Genomic DNA, 20,897 nt, shown 5'->3' with positions numbered 1-20,897 from the left:
GGCACCATTTTGTCACTGTGCATGTAAGAGTGCCTCAGTGGCACGTGTTCCACTTAACTCCTGGGAGACCCTGCAATATCCCCAGAGATACCTGCTACCAGAGTATACCGCTACCTTATATATATATATATATATATATATATATATATATATATATATATCTACAGATTGTAAGCTTGCTAGCAGGGCCTTCCTACCTATATATCTGTCTGTTACTATCCAGTTTTGTTCTATTAATGCTTACAATTGTAAAGCGCAACGGAATACGCTGCGCTATATAAGAAACTGTTAATAAATAAAATAAATAAAAAATATATACATAATTGCAGAGGTGGCACTCAAAACGACTTGTAAAAAAGACAATCACCGCTGGTAGTTTCAGTAATCAATGTTTCAATGCCTATAGCATTTTCATCAGGATACACTATAGGCATTGAAACGTTGATTACTGAAACTACCAGCGGTCATTGTCTTTTTTACAAGTCGATTTGAGTGCCACCTCTGCAATTGTCTACGTAGCTGTTCCCCTGATCATCTAGGAGGGCACCGAACGCTGATGTGACCTTATTAGCAAAGGAGTTCCGGCTCCCTGTTTTATATATATATATATATATATATATATATATATAATCCAGCAAAGTAAAGGGCACTCAGAGACAGCAATAGATGCAAAATCCGTGTATATAAAAAAAGGTTCAAACGTTTTCAGGGACACAGCCCCGTCATCAGGAACATACACATACAGCAAATGAACAACACTTACCACCACCGCTATGTACCCCTCTAGAGTACCATCCCCCATGCTCTCCCATGGTCCACGCCGCGTGTAGCCACCTCCCACCGGCATCAGGCACTGGCGCACTTCCGGGTCACGCTGCAGATGTTGCCATAGGAACCACATGAGTGCGTTCCATCGGCTAACTGCATGCGTTCCACGCGTGCAAACACAGCATCCTATAGCCGCGGGGCCACTACATCGCACACGGCTGGCAGGTACAGCTAAGCAGGACAGTCCCCCATCTATATATATATATTGTGTTATAGTTGGGGAAGGGGTCCCTTTCCTAGGGTAGATGGACACCTCCTTACACACAGCAGCCAGGAAACAGCACACCAGTCCAGGGTTTTCGTGCAAGCTGGTCAGAACCAGTTTTATTGTGCAACATAAACAACAAATAAACAAAACACAAAAATAAGTCCTAGCCCATCTGGGCACTAACTAGACAGGTTATTCCCTCTCTACAAGTGGCAGGGCCTACTGCCTTACCACAAACACAGCACTTTCAAATATCACAGTGTCTCTGAACAAACCTCAGTGTCTGTTCTCCCCAGGGTATCTGAGCCACTGAACCAAAACCTTAACACAGCTATATGAACCACTTGCAGGTGCAACTACTAATCAGCCTGCTCCCAGACTGAAAGGCAAAACACCTGAAATGGCCTGTGGATGGAGCCTTCCCTTCTCACATCCAGACCCCTAGGACCCATTATCCGGCTTTTACCAAAAGCCGACACTTCTGGTCTGTTAGGCATAACAGACTTTTCCTGGGGTTCTTAAAACACATATGGTAGGAATCTGGGACACACATATATGCCATCCCAGACTTCTCCAGTGGTTCTATCACTATATATATATATATATATATATATATATATATATGTATATGCTACCTTATATACTGTGCCTTGCAAAAGTATTTACCCCCCTTGGCTTTTTACCTTTTTTGTTTTTTGTTACATTACATCCTGTAATTTATTTATTTTTTTAATCTGAATTTTATGTGATCTGCACAAAACAGTCTAATTTTGGTGAAGTGAAATGAGAAAAATATATATAAAAAATAATCTTTATAAATAAAATTCAGAAAATTGGCATGTGCATATGTAATCACCCCCTTTGCTATGAAGCCCCTCAAAAATTCAGGTGCTGCCTTCAGAAGTCACATAATTAGTGAAATGAAGTCCACCTGTGTGAAATCTAAGTGTCAGATGATCTATCAGTATAAACACACCTTTTCTGAAAGGCCCCAGAGGCTGCAACACCACTAAGAAAGAGGCATCACACCATGAAGACCAAGGAGCTCTCCAAACAAGTCAGGGACAAAGTTGTTGAGAAGCACAATTCTGTGTTGGGTTATAAAAAAATATCCAAATCTTTGATGATCCCCCGGAGCACCATCAAATCCATCATCATCAAATGGAAAGAACATGGTACTACAACAAACCTGTCAAGAGAGGGCCGCTCACCAAAACTCACAGACCGGACAAGGAGGGCATTAATTAGAGAGGCCGCACAGAGACCAAAGGTAACCCTGAAGGAGCTGCATAGTTCCACAGCAGAGACTGATGTATCTGTTCATGTGACAACAATAAACCGTAGACTCAATAGAGCTGGACTTTATGGAAGAGTGGCCAGAAAAAAGCTATTACTTAGTGATAACAATAAGAAGACACGATTTGAGTTTGCCAACATGCATGTGGGCGACTCCCCAAATGTATGGAGGAAGGAGCTCTGGTCAGATGAGACTAATATTTAACTTTTCGGCCACCAAGGAAAACGCTATGTCTGGCGCAAACCCAACACATCCCATCACCCCAAGAACACCATCCCCACAGTGAAACATGGTTGTGGCAGCATCATGCTGTGGGGATGTTTTTCAGCAGCAGGGACTGGGAAACTGATTCGAGTAGAGTGAAAGATGGATGGTACTAAATACAGGGATATTCTTGAGCAAAACCTGTTTCAGTCTGCCTGTGATTTGAGACTGGGATGGAGGTTCGCCTTCCAGCAGGACAATGACCCGAAGCATACTGCAGTTTACATTTCAGGGGTGGACAACTGGGAAGCAGACTTCTTAAGTCGCCACAGTGTGCATTCAGGGGAAAGGGAATTGCACCATGAAGTTTTTGTTGAAATAGTTTCCAGATGGGGGTCTCTAGACATACATCTCCTGGCTTCCCTTCTCAACAAGAAACTTACAAGGTACGGATCTCGGTCCCGGGATCCTCAGGTATCCTTGGTGGATGCCATAACAGCAACTTGGGTGTTCCGACTAGACTACATCTCTCCTCCTCTGGTAATGTTATCAAGGGTACTTCAGTGGATTCAATCAGTTGCACTGCCGGTCATTCTGGTGGCTCCAGACTGGCCGCCCCATCTTTGGTACGCAATAATTCGGAACATGTTGGCAGATGTCATTTGTCATCTGCACCTGCGTCCAGATGTTACTTCAGGATCCATGCCATCACCCCGATTTGCCTCGCTTGGCTTTGACGGCATGCTTCTTGAATCCAACATCTTGAGGGCCAAAGGGTTTTCAGAATCTGTTGTAAAAAAAACGTGATATAGGCTAGCAAACCAGTCACTTCACAGATTTATCATCGGATATGGAGGATATATATTTCTTGGTGTGAATAACACAAGTTTAAACCTGAAAGGTTCTGAGTGCCTTGTCTTTTGTCTTTTCTGCAAGATGAGTTGGTTAAGGGTCTTAGATTGTTCTCTCTTAAAGGACAAATTTTGGCCTTGTCGATCCTGTTTCAAAGGAAATTGGCCACCATTCCTGAAGTTCAAACCTTCTTGCAGGGGGTTCTTCCCATATAGCCTCCTTATATCCCGCAGGTTTTTCCTTGGGACGAATTTAGTTTTGTAGGCATTCAAAGGCACCTTTTGAGCCATTGAAATCTGTAGAATTGCGATACTTGACTTTGAAGGTTATTTTTCTTTTGGCCATTGCCTCGGCCTTAAGAGTATCTGAGTTAGCGGCTCTTTTTTTTAAATGGTATCAGCTTTCCACATTAACCAGGATATCGTCCTTTTAGCCTTTCACCAGGCTTCAGTGACTAGTGAAGCTTCTTCATTAGCACTGTTTGATGTGGTACGTGCGTTACACATTTATTTGAAGCGCACTGCATCTTTGAAGCATACGGATTCTTTGTTGGTGTTGACTGATGCACCAAAAAGAGGCTAGCCAGCCTCGAAAGAATCCATCTCTAGATGAGTCACTTCTGCTATCCGGCAGGCATATTTGTCTTCAAATGTGACAGTTCCAGCATCAAATTGGGCCCAATCGACTCGTGCTGTCGGGGCTTCTTGGGCTGTGCGACATGGTGCCTCGGTAGTGCAGCTGTGCAGAGCAGCCACCTGGTCATCCATTACACCCTTTCACAAAATTTTACCACTTCCATACATTTGGAGTGAAGGACGCAGCCGATTCTGACACTCCCTCCCCTTAAATTGGAATACTTTGGTAGATCCCAGAGGTAATGGCATCCCCCAGATGGATGATAAAGGAAATACGATTTTACTCACCGTAAAATCTCTTCCTTGGATGCTGGGATCCCTCGCTTGTTTGGTTCATACTAGTTACCTGTTGGTGTTCTGGTTTTCTCAGTTCTTCCATGGGTCCTTCCATGGGAAGGGGAGGGGTTATATAGGGGGTGGGAGCCAGTCTTAATTAGTTAGAGCCTGACTTCACAGCTCAACTACACATAACGCAGAGGTAATGGCATCTCCCGGATGGACTCCAAGGAATAGATTTTATGGTGAGTAAAAATCTGATTTTTTTGGGACTTGAACCTATGTTTGGTACCTCATGAATAGATGGCAATTAAAATAAATATTTACCAGACAATGATGACAGTGGTCACTAGACTGCTAGCTGTCCGTGCTTGTGAATATAGTAATCCAGTGAGCAGGGAGGCAAACCAATTATAATCCTCCTCTGAAAGAATAATTAAAGTGCTATATAGCAGAGATAGTTTTCAGTTTTTCAGCTCCAGTTCAAGGGGGAAGTTTATTTGGAAGTGCTTGACTAAAATGCTCTGAGCTGAGAGGTGAAAGTTCCAGGCTAATGGAAAGTTGTGCTGCTTATCCCTGAAATAATACTGTATTGCTACAGAAAAGAACCATAACAGTATAACACAATTTAACTATATTGGTTACTATACTATATTTGCCAATAGACAGTTCCTATGAGGGAAATAGTAATGTAAGGTAAGGTAATGAGACTGTCTTTTTCAGAAAAGCATACCATGTCATAGTGCTCATTTCTGATTTATTTTTCTTCTTTTAATAATTTTGTTTTCTTAGGGGGCGATTCATTTTTTTTGGGCACCAGACGTAGCAAATCAATTGTTTCTGTGTTTGGACACCTAAATCCGTGGGGGGACACATTTCTTCTCGCATTGTTTGGGTGCCCTAACCACTTCTTTAGATGGGATTAGATGCTTTACGTGGCTGAACCCTGTCCTTTTAGCGGCGTTACATACTAATGGGCGGAACAAATTAATTGCTCCATCGAGCACCTACTCGTACAGACGCCCAGCAGGGGGAGCGCAAAACAATTGAATCGCCCCCTTATATTGTACTGATTGATTTAGTTAATTGTATAGTATATCTGACACCTGTTTGTAATGGAGGAAGCCATTATTATTATTTATTATTATTTTCTGGATCAATATTTAGGCTGTCAATTCACTAGAGGCTAGTGACATAATTGAGGCATAGTAGAAAGTACCTAGTCAGGGCCTTTGTGACATCCATGAGACCCTGGTACTGTGGGGGCGTGCCCAAATCTGGGAATGGTGCCACGCCCCCTTTGGTCAAAAATCTATGTGAAATACTGTGCACTGCAGCTTCTGCTGCCCCCCCCAGCAAGGCTCGGACCAGGTAATTTTTACCTGCCATTTCCCTTCTCAGCGTCCTGTACCTATTGAACAGCCATTCCATGGTTATGTATATTATACTCCGATTACCGATTACATTAGGTAAACAAAAACTAATTTATCTGCACTACAGATACAGACTTGTCATGCAACTTTATTTGGCACAATGCACAATTACTTTATACTACGTGATGCAGCAGATTATATGTAATTTTGTATATAATGGAATGGCTGTAATGGAATGGAATGTAATGGAATGGCTACAAACCAACCGATTGCCTCAGTCCGTAAAATGGCGGTCATCACCATGAGTAGCGGAAGATACACTTTCATAATGTTTGTAAGAACATAATAGACTTTTACTTGCTATGAAAACAAAGCTAAGGATGAATTTACTCTGTGTAAAGAATTGGTAGTAAGTGCTAACAAATACTTATATCGTGTTCATGACTAATAACTTGTTTCTTTTCTTTATTTCATTTATAAAGTTCAGCATATAGTTTACTTTGTAAATGTGTCTATAACTACAACAAATGTTGCTTTACTGCATTTTGTTTTGCAGAGCACTGTGAAGATCAATCAGATTAGCCTGGATGACGGCGGGGAGCACGTGGGCATTTGTGCCGAGGATGGCAAGGTATTTGTTTTGTTTACTAACTTTTAGATTATTTTTGTGCTACAAAAGCAACATACTCTCATATTCATGGGATTTTTTGTATTTTGTGCTTAGCTCCAGGAAGTCAGGAAACCATGTCCAAACTTTAACCTCACCAGGCACAAGTAAACTTAATTCTTTAATAATCTGTTGGAAGCAAATGACAAACTATTTGTGAAATGCCCTCCTGAACGAATTATCATTTCCTCAGAGTAGAATAGAATATCAAATTATGTAGCACAAATTGTACTAGGACATTTATTGGGTGCATATGGACAAGACCATACTGTCACTAGGGGGTATTTATTAAAGCTTGGAGAGAGATAAATTGTGAGACATAAAGTACCACCTAATCAGCTCCTAATTGTCATTTTTTAAACACAGCCTGTAAACTGTAAGTTAGAAGCTGATTGGTTAGTACTTTATCTCTCACAAATGTATCTTTCTCCAAACCTTGATAAATAGCCCCCAGTTTCTAATGAAACAATAGCACTATGCTGTCCTCTAAATTGCACAATACAAATACAAATGCTTAATTGCTTTAACGAACTTCCTGCAATTAATAATTTCGTATGGTATTATGCATAGTGTAAACTCAAAAGCTTTGCACTAGCAGAAAACGTAAAATTGGTGGGATTGAGGTTGACATTGTTATGTTAGGCTACATGCCTGCAAATCATGGTTATAAAACGTGTTATCAATAAGATACTGGGACATGGTTGAAGCATGACACAATATTTTTCAGGAGTTGGTCACTAAATGCAGCTTTAACACATTTTAGTAATTATTTTGTTTTTGTAGTAAAATTAAACAGAACCAGTGATTTAAAATACCTCGGTAAGCTGTATTTCCATGGTAGTAAAAAATCTATAATATAATGGCTGCAATATACTTCAGATACTTTCCAAGCCTCCTGTGACATTACTCATACAAATGTGTATTTACTGTTTCTGAAGCACAATTCGGTTGACCTCTCTGCCTTCCAAATTGTGATAGGGAGTGAAATGTAGCGAGAGGCTGCCCTCAATTCATATCCCTATTATTATCAGACTTTGCGGGCCTCACTCAGAAATGCTTCTGATTACAGAAGTATATTTTTCCTCAAATGTGCCTCAGGAAAAAGTAATTACAAGAATGTCAATATTGTTATTTGTATTAAGTTGATTAACAGCTAAGGGGAAAAAAAGGAAGGCAGGACCGAGGGGTTATATAGCTGGTTTGAGCCATTACCAAGTTATCCCCCTGAATCTCACTGCCGAGCTGCCTGCCTCCTCACACTGTAGACTTGTGCTTCTTCTGTTATAAATCTGCAAAATTGGATTTCTGTGGACTTGAGGTTCTCTGTCTCACATTAAGACAGTGGCAAACACTTATGTGTGTTTCCATTGAATTATTGAGACTTTTGGTGAGCAATTGTAGTTTATCAGCCTATTAAAGTATCCTGCGACAGCCACATTAAATAGATGTAAAATCAATATATGTACAGTCCAATTCCCCAAAAAATGGTGTCTACCTTTGCAACTGGAGAGCATTTATCATGGATGCTATATAACTAACAATTATCAGTGCTTCAAGGCACTGTGGGGCTCTGACATGTCAGGGATTTAATGATTGATTTTCCACTTATAAGAAGGCACCATTATATTTCCTGTGTGTGTATGAACAGTGGACAAATAAATAGGAGGTGCTGGTAGGACATTAGGGGCGATGTACTAAAAGCTGGAATGATTTATACATTTCCCCCATTCACTTTCAATGAGCGGGAAGTTGTTCAGATAGATTTGCAAGGTTCTTTTTATTTGATATATATCTTTTATTTCTGCTTGTCCATAACTGTTAAAATAAGGAGGGTTTAGAAAGTATATATGGTTAAAGTGTTGCTGACAACTGAAGTAATATTTTTTGTGGGCTTTACCATATGCATGTATTGTTGGTAATAGTTCCAGAGTTATTTTTCTGCAAAGCTGTAGCCGCAGCAGCGATGCTAAAATATACTAATACAGCAGGAGGTGTCTTGTGTAAATAGACGCCTCCTGACTGCTTCTGTGATCCTCTTCTGAGTTATAGAACGCAACATGGAATCACTCTGCGCAACCATCGGTGAAATTTTTAGGTTACTCAGGATGGCCAGTGTTTTCACGCAGATGAAGTCAGTAAAGCTGCATCCAAGGACACAGCCACTAGCTTTAACATGTCCAGAAAACAGGGCCGACATGCCCCTGTTTTCTGGGTTGCTACCTGACACCGCTCCTGCTTCGCCCCAAAATGGCCGCAGCCTGTCAATTGGGATGTGATGTCCGGGCATTTTGAGCGAGCAAACTTGCAGAAGGAGATCTGCACATGCAGAGTACAGACCCTGCACATGCAGAGAGTACAGACCCTGCACATGCAGAGAGTACAGACCCTGCACATGCAGAGAGTACAGACCCTGCACATGCAGAGAGTACAGACCCTGCACATGCAGAGAGTACAGACCCTGCACATGCAGAGAGTACAGACCCTGCACATGCAGAGAGTACAGACCCTGCACATGCAGAGAGTACAGCACCTGCACATGCAGAGAGTACTGCACATGCAGAGAGTACAGCACCTGCACAGGCAGAGAGTACAGCACCTACACAGGCAGAGAGTACAGCACCTGCACAGGCAGAGAGTACAGCACCTGCACAGGCAGAGAGTACAGCACCTGCACAGGCAAAGAGTACAGCACCTGCACAGGCAGAGAGTACAGCACCTGCACAGGCAGAGAGTACAGCACCTGCACAGGCAGAGAGTACAGCACCTGCACAGGCAGAGAGTACAGCACCTGCACAGGCAGAGAGTACAGCACCTGCACAGGCAGAGAGTACAGCACCTGCACAGGCAGAGAGTGCAGCACCTGCACAGGCAGAGAGTGCAGCACCTGCACAGGCAGAGAGTGCAGCACCTGCACAGGCAGAGAGTGCAGCACCTGCACAGGCAGAGAGTGCAGCACCTGCACAGGCAGAGAGTGCAGCACCTGCACAGGCAGAGATTGCAGCACCTGCACAGGCAGAGAGTACAGCACCTGCACAGGCAGAGAGTACAGCACCTGCACAGGCAGAGAGTACAGCACCTGCACAGGCAGAGAGTACAGACCCTGCACAGACAGATAGTACAGACTCTGCACAGGCAGAGAGTACAGACCCTGCACAGGCAAGTATAAGGATAGACATGCATTGCATTTTACAGCTATAAAATAAATTGCAATATTGTGCTACTGCTTAATATTGATATAGGGGTTTTTCAAGGATTTAATCATAAAAACACTCCTTGGGAATTTGGAGCAGTTGTCAAGTATGTTAAAGAAAATGTAGCTTGTTGTGTCATCATGAATTAGTGACATGAGACACTTCAGCTTTTTTATGGACTGAACCTATATAAAATATCTAGGGGTCTTTAGAGAATGGCTATGTTTCTCGTGCATATGGGTACACTGTATATGCATTATGTGAAGATAACAGGTACAGTACCAGTCAAAAGTTTCGACACACCTTCTCATTCAATGTTTTTTGTTTATTTAAATTATTTTCAACATAGTAGATTAATACTGAAGACATCAAACTACTTTTTTGTTGTAAACAAAAAAGTGTTAAACAAATGAAAATATGTTTTATATTTTAGATTCCTCAAAGTAGCCCCCTTTTGCTTTGATGACAGCTTTGCACACTCTTGGCAAATACAATACATTTACAATGTGGTAATTTTTACTGATAGGTATTGTGTAAATACAAAATATTTTTTGTGCACCCCTCAACCGTTAAAGAAAACCTGTAATGGCCTCAATGGATATAATTCATGGAACCAAGCCAAGGGGGCGGTGGCCCCAAACGTTTGAGAATGACTGACCTACACAAATCTGCAAGTGTTGTAGTGCCATGTGCGTTATGGAAAATAAATATTGTCTCTGAGCATTATATGGGCTTAGAAATCACTATATTAAATATATATATATATGTTTGGACAATGCAAAAAACATTTATTTATAGCTGGGTTTTAATTATTATTCCATAAAATGAGAAGGATATGTTATTTCTTATGCAGTACAGAAATATAATATTATATATTTGGAAGATACATACGAATTACATGCCATTTTTTAATATACTATACAGTTTCATAACTCCTAAATACATAACATAGCTCTATGGGGGAGTGTAAATGCATGGCTTTTATTGATATTTGTAGGTATCACAGCTATTCTGATGAAGAACTGACTACACCTGAAATACAGGCCAATATTTCATATTATGCCATTAGTGTAGATGAGCACTTGGAGCCTGTAGAGTTTCAAGTACATATGTGTCCACATACATCACATAACGTGTGAGAGCAAAGTGACTCGGTAGCGCCGATCATTGTTTCGTGCAACTTTTTACCTTCAAATGTGTCTTATTTGCACAGAACAATATGAATAGGACACACATGCAGCTTCTGCTGATTAAAATGATATGCGGCATGCCCCGTATTCTGTGTGCGACTGCAGATGAATGTGCATGTGAAATGCTACTTTAGTGTCAGCGGCTGTGACACTGTAACGTAGTGTTTCGCATGCAGATACACCCACAGTCACACACAGAATATAGGCATGCCGCATATCAGTTTAGTCAGTAGAAGTTGCTTGTGCGAATAAGATGCATTTGAAGGTGAAAAGTCGCACGAAAAGACGCTCAGCGATACCGAGTCACGCCACGGCATGCTGCGACTAGAAGGGCTGTTCAATATGCAAGAAAGCTAGATGTATGAGGACACATCTGTACAGAGTAGTTTATGCAAGTTGCTATACATTATTAAAATGAATAATAGAAAGCTCCAGTGACCCTCAGCTACAGCAGTGAAGCCAATGGTATGCTGAGCTAGCCAGAAGAAAAGAGTGTGAAGAATCTTGTGGTAGGTGTGGTCAGTGCAATGGGTAAGAACTCTGCCCTCATGGGCGGATTTAGAGGTCTAGTTGCCCCTAAATACAATATTATTGCGCGTCTGACACTTCCCCATCCCCTACTGCCTCCTCAAGCTATATTTATGTTCTTCCGGACTCCGGGATTGCACATGCAAACACTCCTGAGACTCCCCCTAATGCATCATGGGGGGATGTAGTTCTTTTTCTGTGTCCAAATAGCCGCTACTGAATTGGGGGACAGGGAAGCTCTAATGCAGGGGGACTGCTGTGACTTCCCCAGCTGGGGGTGCCTCTAGGTATGTGCCTCATGTCCTAGTGGCAAATCCAGCACTGTCTGCCCTTGAACCATAAGACATAGACTATAATGTCTCTTAAAAGTATATGCTGTGGTCTCAAAAAGATGGAATTTTTAAAATGCAAAGGAAAATGTGTGCATTATATTACAGACTGGATCTTAATTTTCTTATTTAGCATAGAAAATGACACATCTGAAAGATCTACTGTACAACTATTATTTCTCAACTTCCTTTTTGCTTCATCTACTTCTATAGTTTCTTTTTAAACGAGAATCGGTATATTACCAGGTGTAGTCACAGAATAAGTGCACCACATTTTCAGGACTCAGTACAAACCTATTTTTAGAAGTACTGTATAAGCTTGGACAATGCTTCATAAATCCTTCATAACTTTAGGCATTTACTTGAAATAAGTGGTCCTGCATTGTAACAGAATATAAATGCTGAATGCTGCAGCACTGCATTACACACCCCTCCTCTATGCAGCTCACTTTTCACAGCCTGTGCTAACATGGCACATACGTCCTTGTTTGTTTTCTTTCCAAAAGCAAAATGTCCAGTTGCTTTGAAGTTGTTTTTTTTCATTAAAACGATTACTGAAAGTGACATAACTCAGAAGGTTGCCATAATCAGCCAGCAAACAAAACCCCTCAAAAATAGGACTTAATGTCAGGTTATTGCTGTTAAAATGAATGAAGGTTTTTACTTTCCATTCATTTTGATGGCAGAGACCTTGAACACTTATATATTAAAAAAACTGAGAAACAATTTATTGTTGCCTTGGACAATAGTTCCCTAACTGAAGTGTATCTTTGTCCAAACAGTAAATACATGTAATAGTGTATTTTGATCTGTGAAGAAATAAAGGCTAGTATTTAGAATGTTGCTGATAGAATGAATACATACAGTAAAGACCCCCATACACGGTGCAATTTTCTTTACACGGTTTGGCCGTTTTTCAATCGATTGGAACGTTCAATCGTGTAAAAAGTGCTGTGTGTGGGGATGATCTCGATGTTGATGCGGGCCCCCGCAGTCGTACATTGTCGGTGCTGATCAATTGAACCTGCAGAAAGATATCGACCTATCTTTCACGATTTGGCACACATCGTTTCGTGTGTGTGCATGATGAACGATGCGATGGACGATATGTTATCACTTTCCCTCCCATTATTTAAATTCCAGCATCGTGAGGTTTTTTTCTACAAACGATATATTGTATACGATCTGCAGTCGTTTATGACCCATCTATATCATTTGGTCGTTTGTACAATCGTTCTGTGTGTGGGCACAATATCGTTTGATAGGGAGAGTTCAGGAATTCAAGGGAAATCACAAACGGGATTGGATCGTTTGCAAACCGCACCATGTATGGGGGCCTTTAGCTTCCTCTGATCAGACACTGGGTAATATGCATATCATATTGATTAGGCTTGTTTTAGGGGAATCTTTAACTTTTTTTTTTTTTAAATGTTTTTGTAAACCAATTTGAATATCACCAAAATGTTTTCACAGTTTAGAGACATGTCAGATTGCTCAAAACCGGTGAGATGTGTAACTAGTCATTTGTGGGCCCCATAGCTAAATTTGTAAGGGAACCATGTACTGCCCAGTGGCAGGGAAACTCACAAAGAAACATGGGAGAGACAAATAAGATCACTCCTCTTAGCTGTGGACCCCATAGTAGCTACACCTATGGTAGTTACACAGTCGCTAGTCACATTAACAACTGACTAGCAAAGATTGCACCAAAACGGCATAATAGTTACGCTGTCAGTTTTAAGCTGATGGTCATTAAAAGAGCTTAAGAGATTGTTAAACGCTGAAGACAAGCAAAAGATGGTTTGGAAAATATGCCCAGATCTAAATGTGCTATATAAAGTGGAGTAGTGGTCTGGACACAATTAGAAGACCATACTTTGAAGATGCTGTTCTCCCAGCTCCCATTACAGGGGGGTGTATACACTCACAAAGAGATGGGGGGGGTCACTCACTCACTCACACACTCATACACACTTACAAACACTCACATACTCACCCTGCTGCAAAAGGGCCGGCTCCCTACGCTGGATGCAGAAGACACTGCTTCTGAAGGTGAGTAATTAAGGACTAATTAAGCTACTTGGAAAAGTCCTCAGAGGGGTGCTGCCAGGGACCCAGAGCAAGTCCCGATGATTTTTCCTAAAATTAATGATTTTAGGAAAAGTCAGACTTGCTCTGGAGGAGTGAGAAAAAATACTCAGTGATTTCTATAGAAATCACTGTGTCCCATTTTTAGTCACCAAACCCCGTGGCTGTAGGAAAAACCCTGCGCCACTGGGTTTTTTAATTTTCACGCCCGCAATTGGATATGTGAACTAAAATGCAAAATTGAGGAAAAAGTTAATAGCACAGGAATTGTGCCAAGCATCTTGTGCCATATGGTCCGAAAATGGTAGGTGTATGAGGGCACATCAGTATGCCAAGACACTGCTTGTGCATTAACAGTAAATGTTATAAAAATAATTCCTGCTAATTTAGCTTTGCATATGTTTTATTCTTTTTTTTAACTCATCTTGGTGTCAATTTATCAATTAGTGAAGAGCCCTAAATTAGGATGTGTTTGAGGGGATAGAGGGCTTCTCCCTTATCAATGACCATCGCATTGGTACTCCAGAGAAGCTAATTATTGCATATTTTCCAAGAACAGTGGGGGTACCTGTACTGCCTACTGTCTTTCTGTAGTATCGCTATTACAAGATGGCAATAGCAGGTGCAATAAAAAAATAAAAAAATTGTATTGTTAATGTTTTTTTAAACTTTTTTTAATTTACTTTTTCTTTAATTGCACTTTGAAGATTAATACTTGGCTTCCTGTGCAGTTAAATAGGCCTGAAAGATATTTATCAAATAGACCCAAAATTGGATGCAACTAAGTCCCTAAATTATATTTTGGGTGTAATGTATTACTTTGAATTACCCATTGAATCTATCTGACATATGGGATGTATACTTACAGCAGCTTGAGAACCTAGTATATTAACAAATTGACAAGTTTCACAAAGTTTTACTGTCCAAACAGATTATAATGATTAAGATTATTATTCATTCTTATGTTATTATTATGCATTTTTGTCTAAAATAAATTTTAAAGTTATGTACTATATAATCTATTTTACAGGTACAGGTGTTTGGACTTTACTCAAGAGAAGGATTACATGAAATATTTGATTGCCCAATAAAGGTGGGAGCATCAGTTTTCTATTTTACATTTTGAGATTGTATTCTAGGCTATTTTCCCTCATACTATCCGCCACACTTCATATAATTTGTTTGCAAACTTTCGAAGTATAGTTACAGACAGACGTTTTTCCTTTTGTTATCTCCGTACATGATACATATGCAATATGTAAATTCATAGGACATAATATACAGTGGCGACTGAGCAATGGAAAACTTGTGCCCAAGTCATGTACTGTATTGCATAAACTATGTAGTAAATATATTTTGTGTTGTGGTGCGATGACCATAAATATGTAACCATATTTAAAACTATATTCTTATGTTCAATCAGTGGTGTCACAGGAATTGGTGACACAGTACAACAAATAGACCCTCTGAGGACACGGCCAAAATGGGGTGTGGCATCATGACACCTCCCCCTTTTTCATCACTCTGGAGATGTTGGGCTGCTCTCTAATGCTGGCCATACACGGTAAGATTTTCTGTCCAACCATCCAACTAGTTGGTTGGTTGGAATGAAAAACTGGTAACATATGGGAGTAAGTGATGATCAGCAATTTGCTCCTAAATGCCAGAAAACAGATGAAAATGGTCATTCAGACGAGTTTGTTAAATGTTTGCTCTAAACAATTTGTTCAAACAACAGTTTTTGGCCATTTTCCTGCGTTTGGGAGCAAATTGCTGATTGTCATTTGCTTTCATACTTTACCAGATTTTCATTCCAACCAATCAACTAGTTGGATGGTTGGACAGAAAATCTTACCGTGTATGGCCAGCATTAGTCTCTCCCTGTACTGTCGGCTCCTCCTCAGTGACCGGGAACCTGGATGCTGCACAATAACATCACAGTGCAATGCCCGGCTCCTGGTCACATGTGCCGGACCCTCGGAGGGTGATACCCGGTGCAGTCTATATCTCCCTAGTGACGCCACTGTGTGCAATAATTAGTATACATGTAACGATGTAGAGGCTAATTCTGAGTTAGACAGAACTCTGTGCATGGACACAGCACATGGTCAAATGCGAATTTACATAATGTTGCATATGTACATCCTATTCTGAGTTGAACAGAACTTGGCTGGATCTGTCATTCCGTGATGTTGGGAATGAACTGCCCTGACTTGTCGGTGTCTTATGGGATTGTTGTTGGCGTGCAATTAGAAGTACGGGGAAAGGGATATCTGTTTCTGGCCGATCTCTTGCACTTAGCATGGGGCTGGTGCAAGTGCCAATACTAATGATGACAGTTGGCGTAAAATCAATGGGCGTCCCAGCTTCCTGCTTCCATGACGTACAGACCCCCGCAGTAGTAAATCAGGTTTCCATGGCTGCCGACAAATACAGCCCCCCTAGAGGGGAAGTACAATATGTGAGACTAACACAAAGTGACAATCATCAACCAGAGTTATAATTTTTTTTTTCTAAATTATGTTTTTTTAATGGTTCTGAAGAAAGACAAAAATGTATATTAATAAATGAAAGTAAAGTTTAATGAGTATGAAACATCTACAATAATATGTAAATAGACGTGGTGATAATTTTACTTATATAGCAGCAATATACTCTGGAATGCGTTACAATAAGGATTCAGGCACGTAAGTCCCTGCCTGAGTTTAGGTTAGCAGTTTAATTTCCCCTACCACACCTCAGTGCTAAGTTACTGTAGTCAGAAGTAAATCCATTAGTCTTTGGACAGTGGAAGGAAACCAAAACACCTTGAGGAAATCTATGAGTAAGACCTGCAAACCCCACACAGTACACTGCATCTTGGCTTAGAACCAAGCCCAAGGCACCAGCTCTGCAAAATAGTGTTACTGCCAACCATATGTGTCCTCCCTATGAATATGTGGCTGCTTATATGAATGACATCAGTAGCATGAAGCTGAAATTAAATTTCTCCTTTCCCCCGAAAGTAGAGTAGTTAACAGTGAGGTAACAATATTAATCACTGTGCCACTAACAAGTTAGTATGCGCTATGTGCCATACATTTGTTTAATACATGAAATCCTGCAAGATTATATTGTATTTTCCATTTGTATTGGCTGTAAGTAGAGATAAAATATAACATGTTATGAGGTTTTTAAGGTGAAGCAGGCCTTGTAGTTCTTGTCTGCTGTCAGTTTATATACGTAACACAATTTTACAGGCTCTGTTCATTAATTTGTATATCATTTCTAGCATAACTTTCAAGTTCACTAGGTTTTGATTTACAATGATGTAAACACCCCTGCATGTAAAACCACAACCTGATATAAGCAGAGAAAATCATTAGTTATTATGCTGCCCTTTCTGCTTTATTTCCGCTCTTAAATCTGTAATAAAACATAATGCTGCTCCATAAATAAAGAATTACTCGATACTCATTTCAGTGGCATTGATATCTTTTTCTGTTGCTAAGAATTGAATAGAGGCGATGCATGATTTTCTGCGGTACTCACAATATGTAACTCATAGAAGAGACAACCATTAGGTTCTCAATAGCATCACACTGACCGTTAAATTAGTAAAATGTTCAGTACATAAATTTAGGCAAAATTAAATTAAAACGTTTCAAATGTACTAATTAAAATGCATGTTTCACTAAGTACTAGTGACATAGAGGTCCCGGTGTATAGTTTAAGAGGTAAATTGTGCAAATATTGCTGAAAGAAAATGTTCACAGCAAAATTGTGTGTATACATTATTATACGCATGCAGAAAGTAGACTTTGTGTAATGTATACCACTAAATAAATAAATTGGTGCATATATATTAAAGGTGGCGCTCCTTTCTCACACAGGTACAGATTACACAAACATGCAGCAGTACAATAATATAGCAGTGTCTACTAGAGCTAGATTCTAAGTCAGATTCTCTTTGTCTGTCTCCTGGACACTGATGTACAAAATATATACCATCATTCAGATATTTATTTCCTGGTGTGGACTCGTGTTCTCCCAAAGTTTGTAAATTAACTTGCTCAAGCTATATGATTAGCTATAATGCTAATAGATGACCAGTGTCTATAAAGCTATTTGGGAAATACAACAGCTGGGGATCCAACCTTTTGGCTTTAGGGGTCATTTTTATTTTGCCATAATAATCTATAGTTTGTAAATATTTTGCTATGATATGTTGTATATGTAAATTTTAATAACCATGCAAAGTGATGAAGCCACACTGGTAAAACATCTATGTGGTGACTTCATATATCTTTATTAAGGGGAATTCTGTTCTTGGCAAAGTGCCTCCGTGATGTTTATCAGCAAGAATTATGGTAGCCTAACATTGCTAATTTTCCTAAGCACCTCTGTTGGGTGTGAGGAAAATTTGTTGGTGGCTGCGAGGTGTTGGGAATTTCTAATTCACTGCATTATTAATTTGGAAACATACCAGAACCTAATAAATTACACAAATATTAGGAGTTACTGTGTGAGACTACTGTATAAGAAGCTGTAGCTTTATGACAAACTTTACCATAGTGGAAAGTACAACCACATATTACCTAAAAAGATAGGATGTGCCATGTTAGGCACCATTTGTAACCACTAGTCTGCATTGCTAGTGCTACTCACAATTTATACAATACATCCATGCTATAATGTTTGATATTTTCACAAATCTGTTATCTTTGTATCTCTAGATTGTTGCTGTTCATCCTCAATTTGCAAAGTCTAACTGTAAGCAGTTTGTGACCGGAGGAAACAAGGTAAGTTAAGTGTTCATCAAGAAAACAATTCTATGCAGATAGTATATTCACCATATTTAAGTAATCATCCCAGTGTTGAATAGTACTGTATACCGAAAGCCAGAGCTTTAAACATTATATAAATTTATACATTAACACGAACTTCACCCGGAACTAAAATACTGTATAAACTCCCCAACTAATAAATTTGAGATAAAGGGGTAAAATAAGTATTCAGTTGGATTAGGAATGACAAGAATTATGCTTATTTGAATTTGCTTTGTTTAAGTAACAGAGCTGGAGTCTGGGCTACCTCATTAGAACTGTATAGCGAGTTCTAAGGAGGTTGGTGTTTATTTTCTACTATTCCAAATAGTATGAGACCTATTGTTAAGAGATCTATTATTATAAATAAATTCATAGGGCTCGATTGAAATCAGCGCGATGCTGAATAGCCCTGGGAGAGAGCTCCCGGAGCTATTCAATTCAGCGAGCTGCTTGGTCCGACAGTTGCCAGTGAAGTTAGAGAATGCAGATTATCGCGACTTAACCTGGGTGTTTAGTCGCGAGAACTGGCATTCTCAGACTAAAGTGATGGTCGCGTGGCTGATAGCGCTGCGCTAAACCGGAAAACAGCCTAGTGGTCGGCACTTTTGTCAGATTTCTTCTCGCACCCTCAGGAGGGTGGGAGGAAAAATCCTTTAGTCAGACCAAACAGCGCGCTGAATTAAATAGCTCTGGGAGCTCCTTCCCGGGGCTATTCAGAATCGCGCTGAATTGAATCAAGCCCACTGTTCCTGTGCCCAGGGTTTTCTCTCAGCTTGGGGTCATGGTAACAATGGGGTTGATGTATCAAGCAATGAAACAAGTGAAGAAGTGGACCAGTGGAGAAATTGCCTATAACAACCAATCAACTTCTACCTATTATTTTAGAGAATGTACTTTCTAAATGCTTCCTCAAAGCTGATTGGTCGCTACGGGCAATTTCTCTACTGGTCCATCTCACTCTTTTCACTGCTTAATACATCAACCTCAATGTCTCTCTCAGAACATGGGACTTTCAGCGTTGTTAGAGAATGATGTATCTGGGCATATCGGAAGCGTCTATAGGAGACATTTTCAATATAGTTTGAAATTATTTGAGGGAATGGATCCCAGCATGACTTATAAAGTATTTGATTGGAATCATAAACAATTATTTCCCTGTAAGGAAAGGCATTGTATAGATGTATTGAGAATCCTACATATCCGATAACAAATACAGGGGGCTAATTCAATTACTGTAGGTGCGAGTTGGGTCCTGCGAGCCATTCCCACGGCAAACTTACACTGCCAATTACATTTGCAATCCAATTCCAATCTCGTATTGCTTTTTAAGTGGAAATTTGTGGTTTTACTGTGTCCAACTCCCTGAGCAGGTGAAAAGGTAGGGAAAATCTTTATATTAAGCTAAAAATATTAGGACACAATGCAGAACCTCTGGTACAACCCTCCCAATGAATAATCATGCACTTGGAGGGGTTTAAGTAGCATAATTTGTCTACTAAAGTCAGTTTTCATGTGAATTTCTTTAAAAAGCTCAATAATTGGTTAAATTATGTGGGACAGGTATGTGGGGGGTGTTGTATTGACAGGATTTTTGAACTTGCAGATGAGAGGTAAAAGTGTCTATTCCAACTTTTTGCCAATAAAATCACTGACAAATTACTCTGCAGACTTTTTTCTCTACCTTAAAATGCTGAAAAGACTTAATTTGCTGAAAAACACTTGTTCCTTATAATTTTTCAACCATTAATAAAAAGTGCAAAAATCAGCCATTTGACAATTTTTAAGAACCTCCAGTACTTTCCTTATAGCCAACTACAGCCTTCTATATGGTCCTGCTGTCTCAGTTGTCACTTTTTTGGGGTCCACTGTGCTTTCGCCACTTTTTTATGCACTTCTCTGAGGTTGCATTTTGTACAAAAGTCACGCAACCTCGCCATGACTACCACGAATTGGCATTTCTAATGGGATCTCACGGTTGTTGGGAGTGCACATTCGTGCGATGTATGCGAGTTTCATGAAACAAACTCCCTCCTAATTGGATTGAGCCCTTAGATGCCTGTAGAATATGAAAACACACCACGGAAAATGTAAGTTGCTTCAAGAATGTGAAATGTTTTTTCATAAATACATACAGATGTGTCCTTGCTCACCTAGCCTGGTATGAGTGAGCCATATGGTCCCAGGCAACTCTGCTAGCGTGTTTTTTGGCGAAAATGCGACTAGGGTGCACCAGAAGACTCTGCTAATTAATTTTATATGTGACACTTGTATATCTGTGTGCGACTGGGTCTGTAAATGGAACTTTACATGGAAAACAGCTGCGGCCGTTGCATTGTAGCACTTCACATGCTGATTGCGAGACTCACCCGCACACAGATATACAAGTGTCACATATCAAATTAATCAGAACATTCTCCTGGTGG

The 20,897-nt window shown here is 40.2% G+C and overlaps 1 protein-coding gene across 1 annotated transcript in view; it reads left to right on the top strand.

The window, feature by feature from the left end:
• Positions 1-20,897, top strand: part of VPS41 (VPS41 subunit of HOPS complex) — a 307,161-nt gene that overhangs the window by 110,702 nt on the left and 175,562 nt on the right. Inside the window, exons 5-7 of the mRNA XM_088478142.1 lie at positions 6,230-6,304; positions 14,697-14,759; positions 18,382-18,447. Coding sequence (XP_088334268.1) covers positions 6,230-6,304; positions 14,697-14,759; positions 18,382-18,447 — 204 coding nt within the window. The remainder of the gene's footprint in view (positions 1-6,229; positions 6,305-14,696; positions 14,760-18,381; positions 18,448-20,897) is intronic.

Source organism: Taudactylus pleione, unplaced genomic scaffold, assembly GCF_031769625.1.
Source record: "Taudactylus pleione unplaced genomic scaffold, aTauple2 ptg000208l, whole genome shotgun sequence".
NCBI lineage: Eukaryota > Metazoa > Chordata > Amphibia > Anura > Myobatrachidae > Taudactylus > Taudactylus pleione.
The sequence above is the reverse complement of the archived record's forward strand: the minus strand, read 5'-3'. Positions and strand labels throughout refer to the sequence as shown.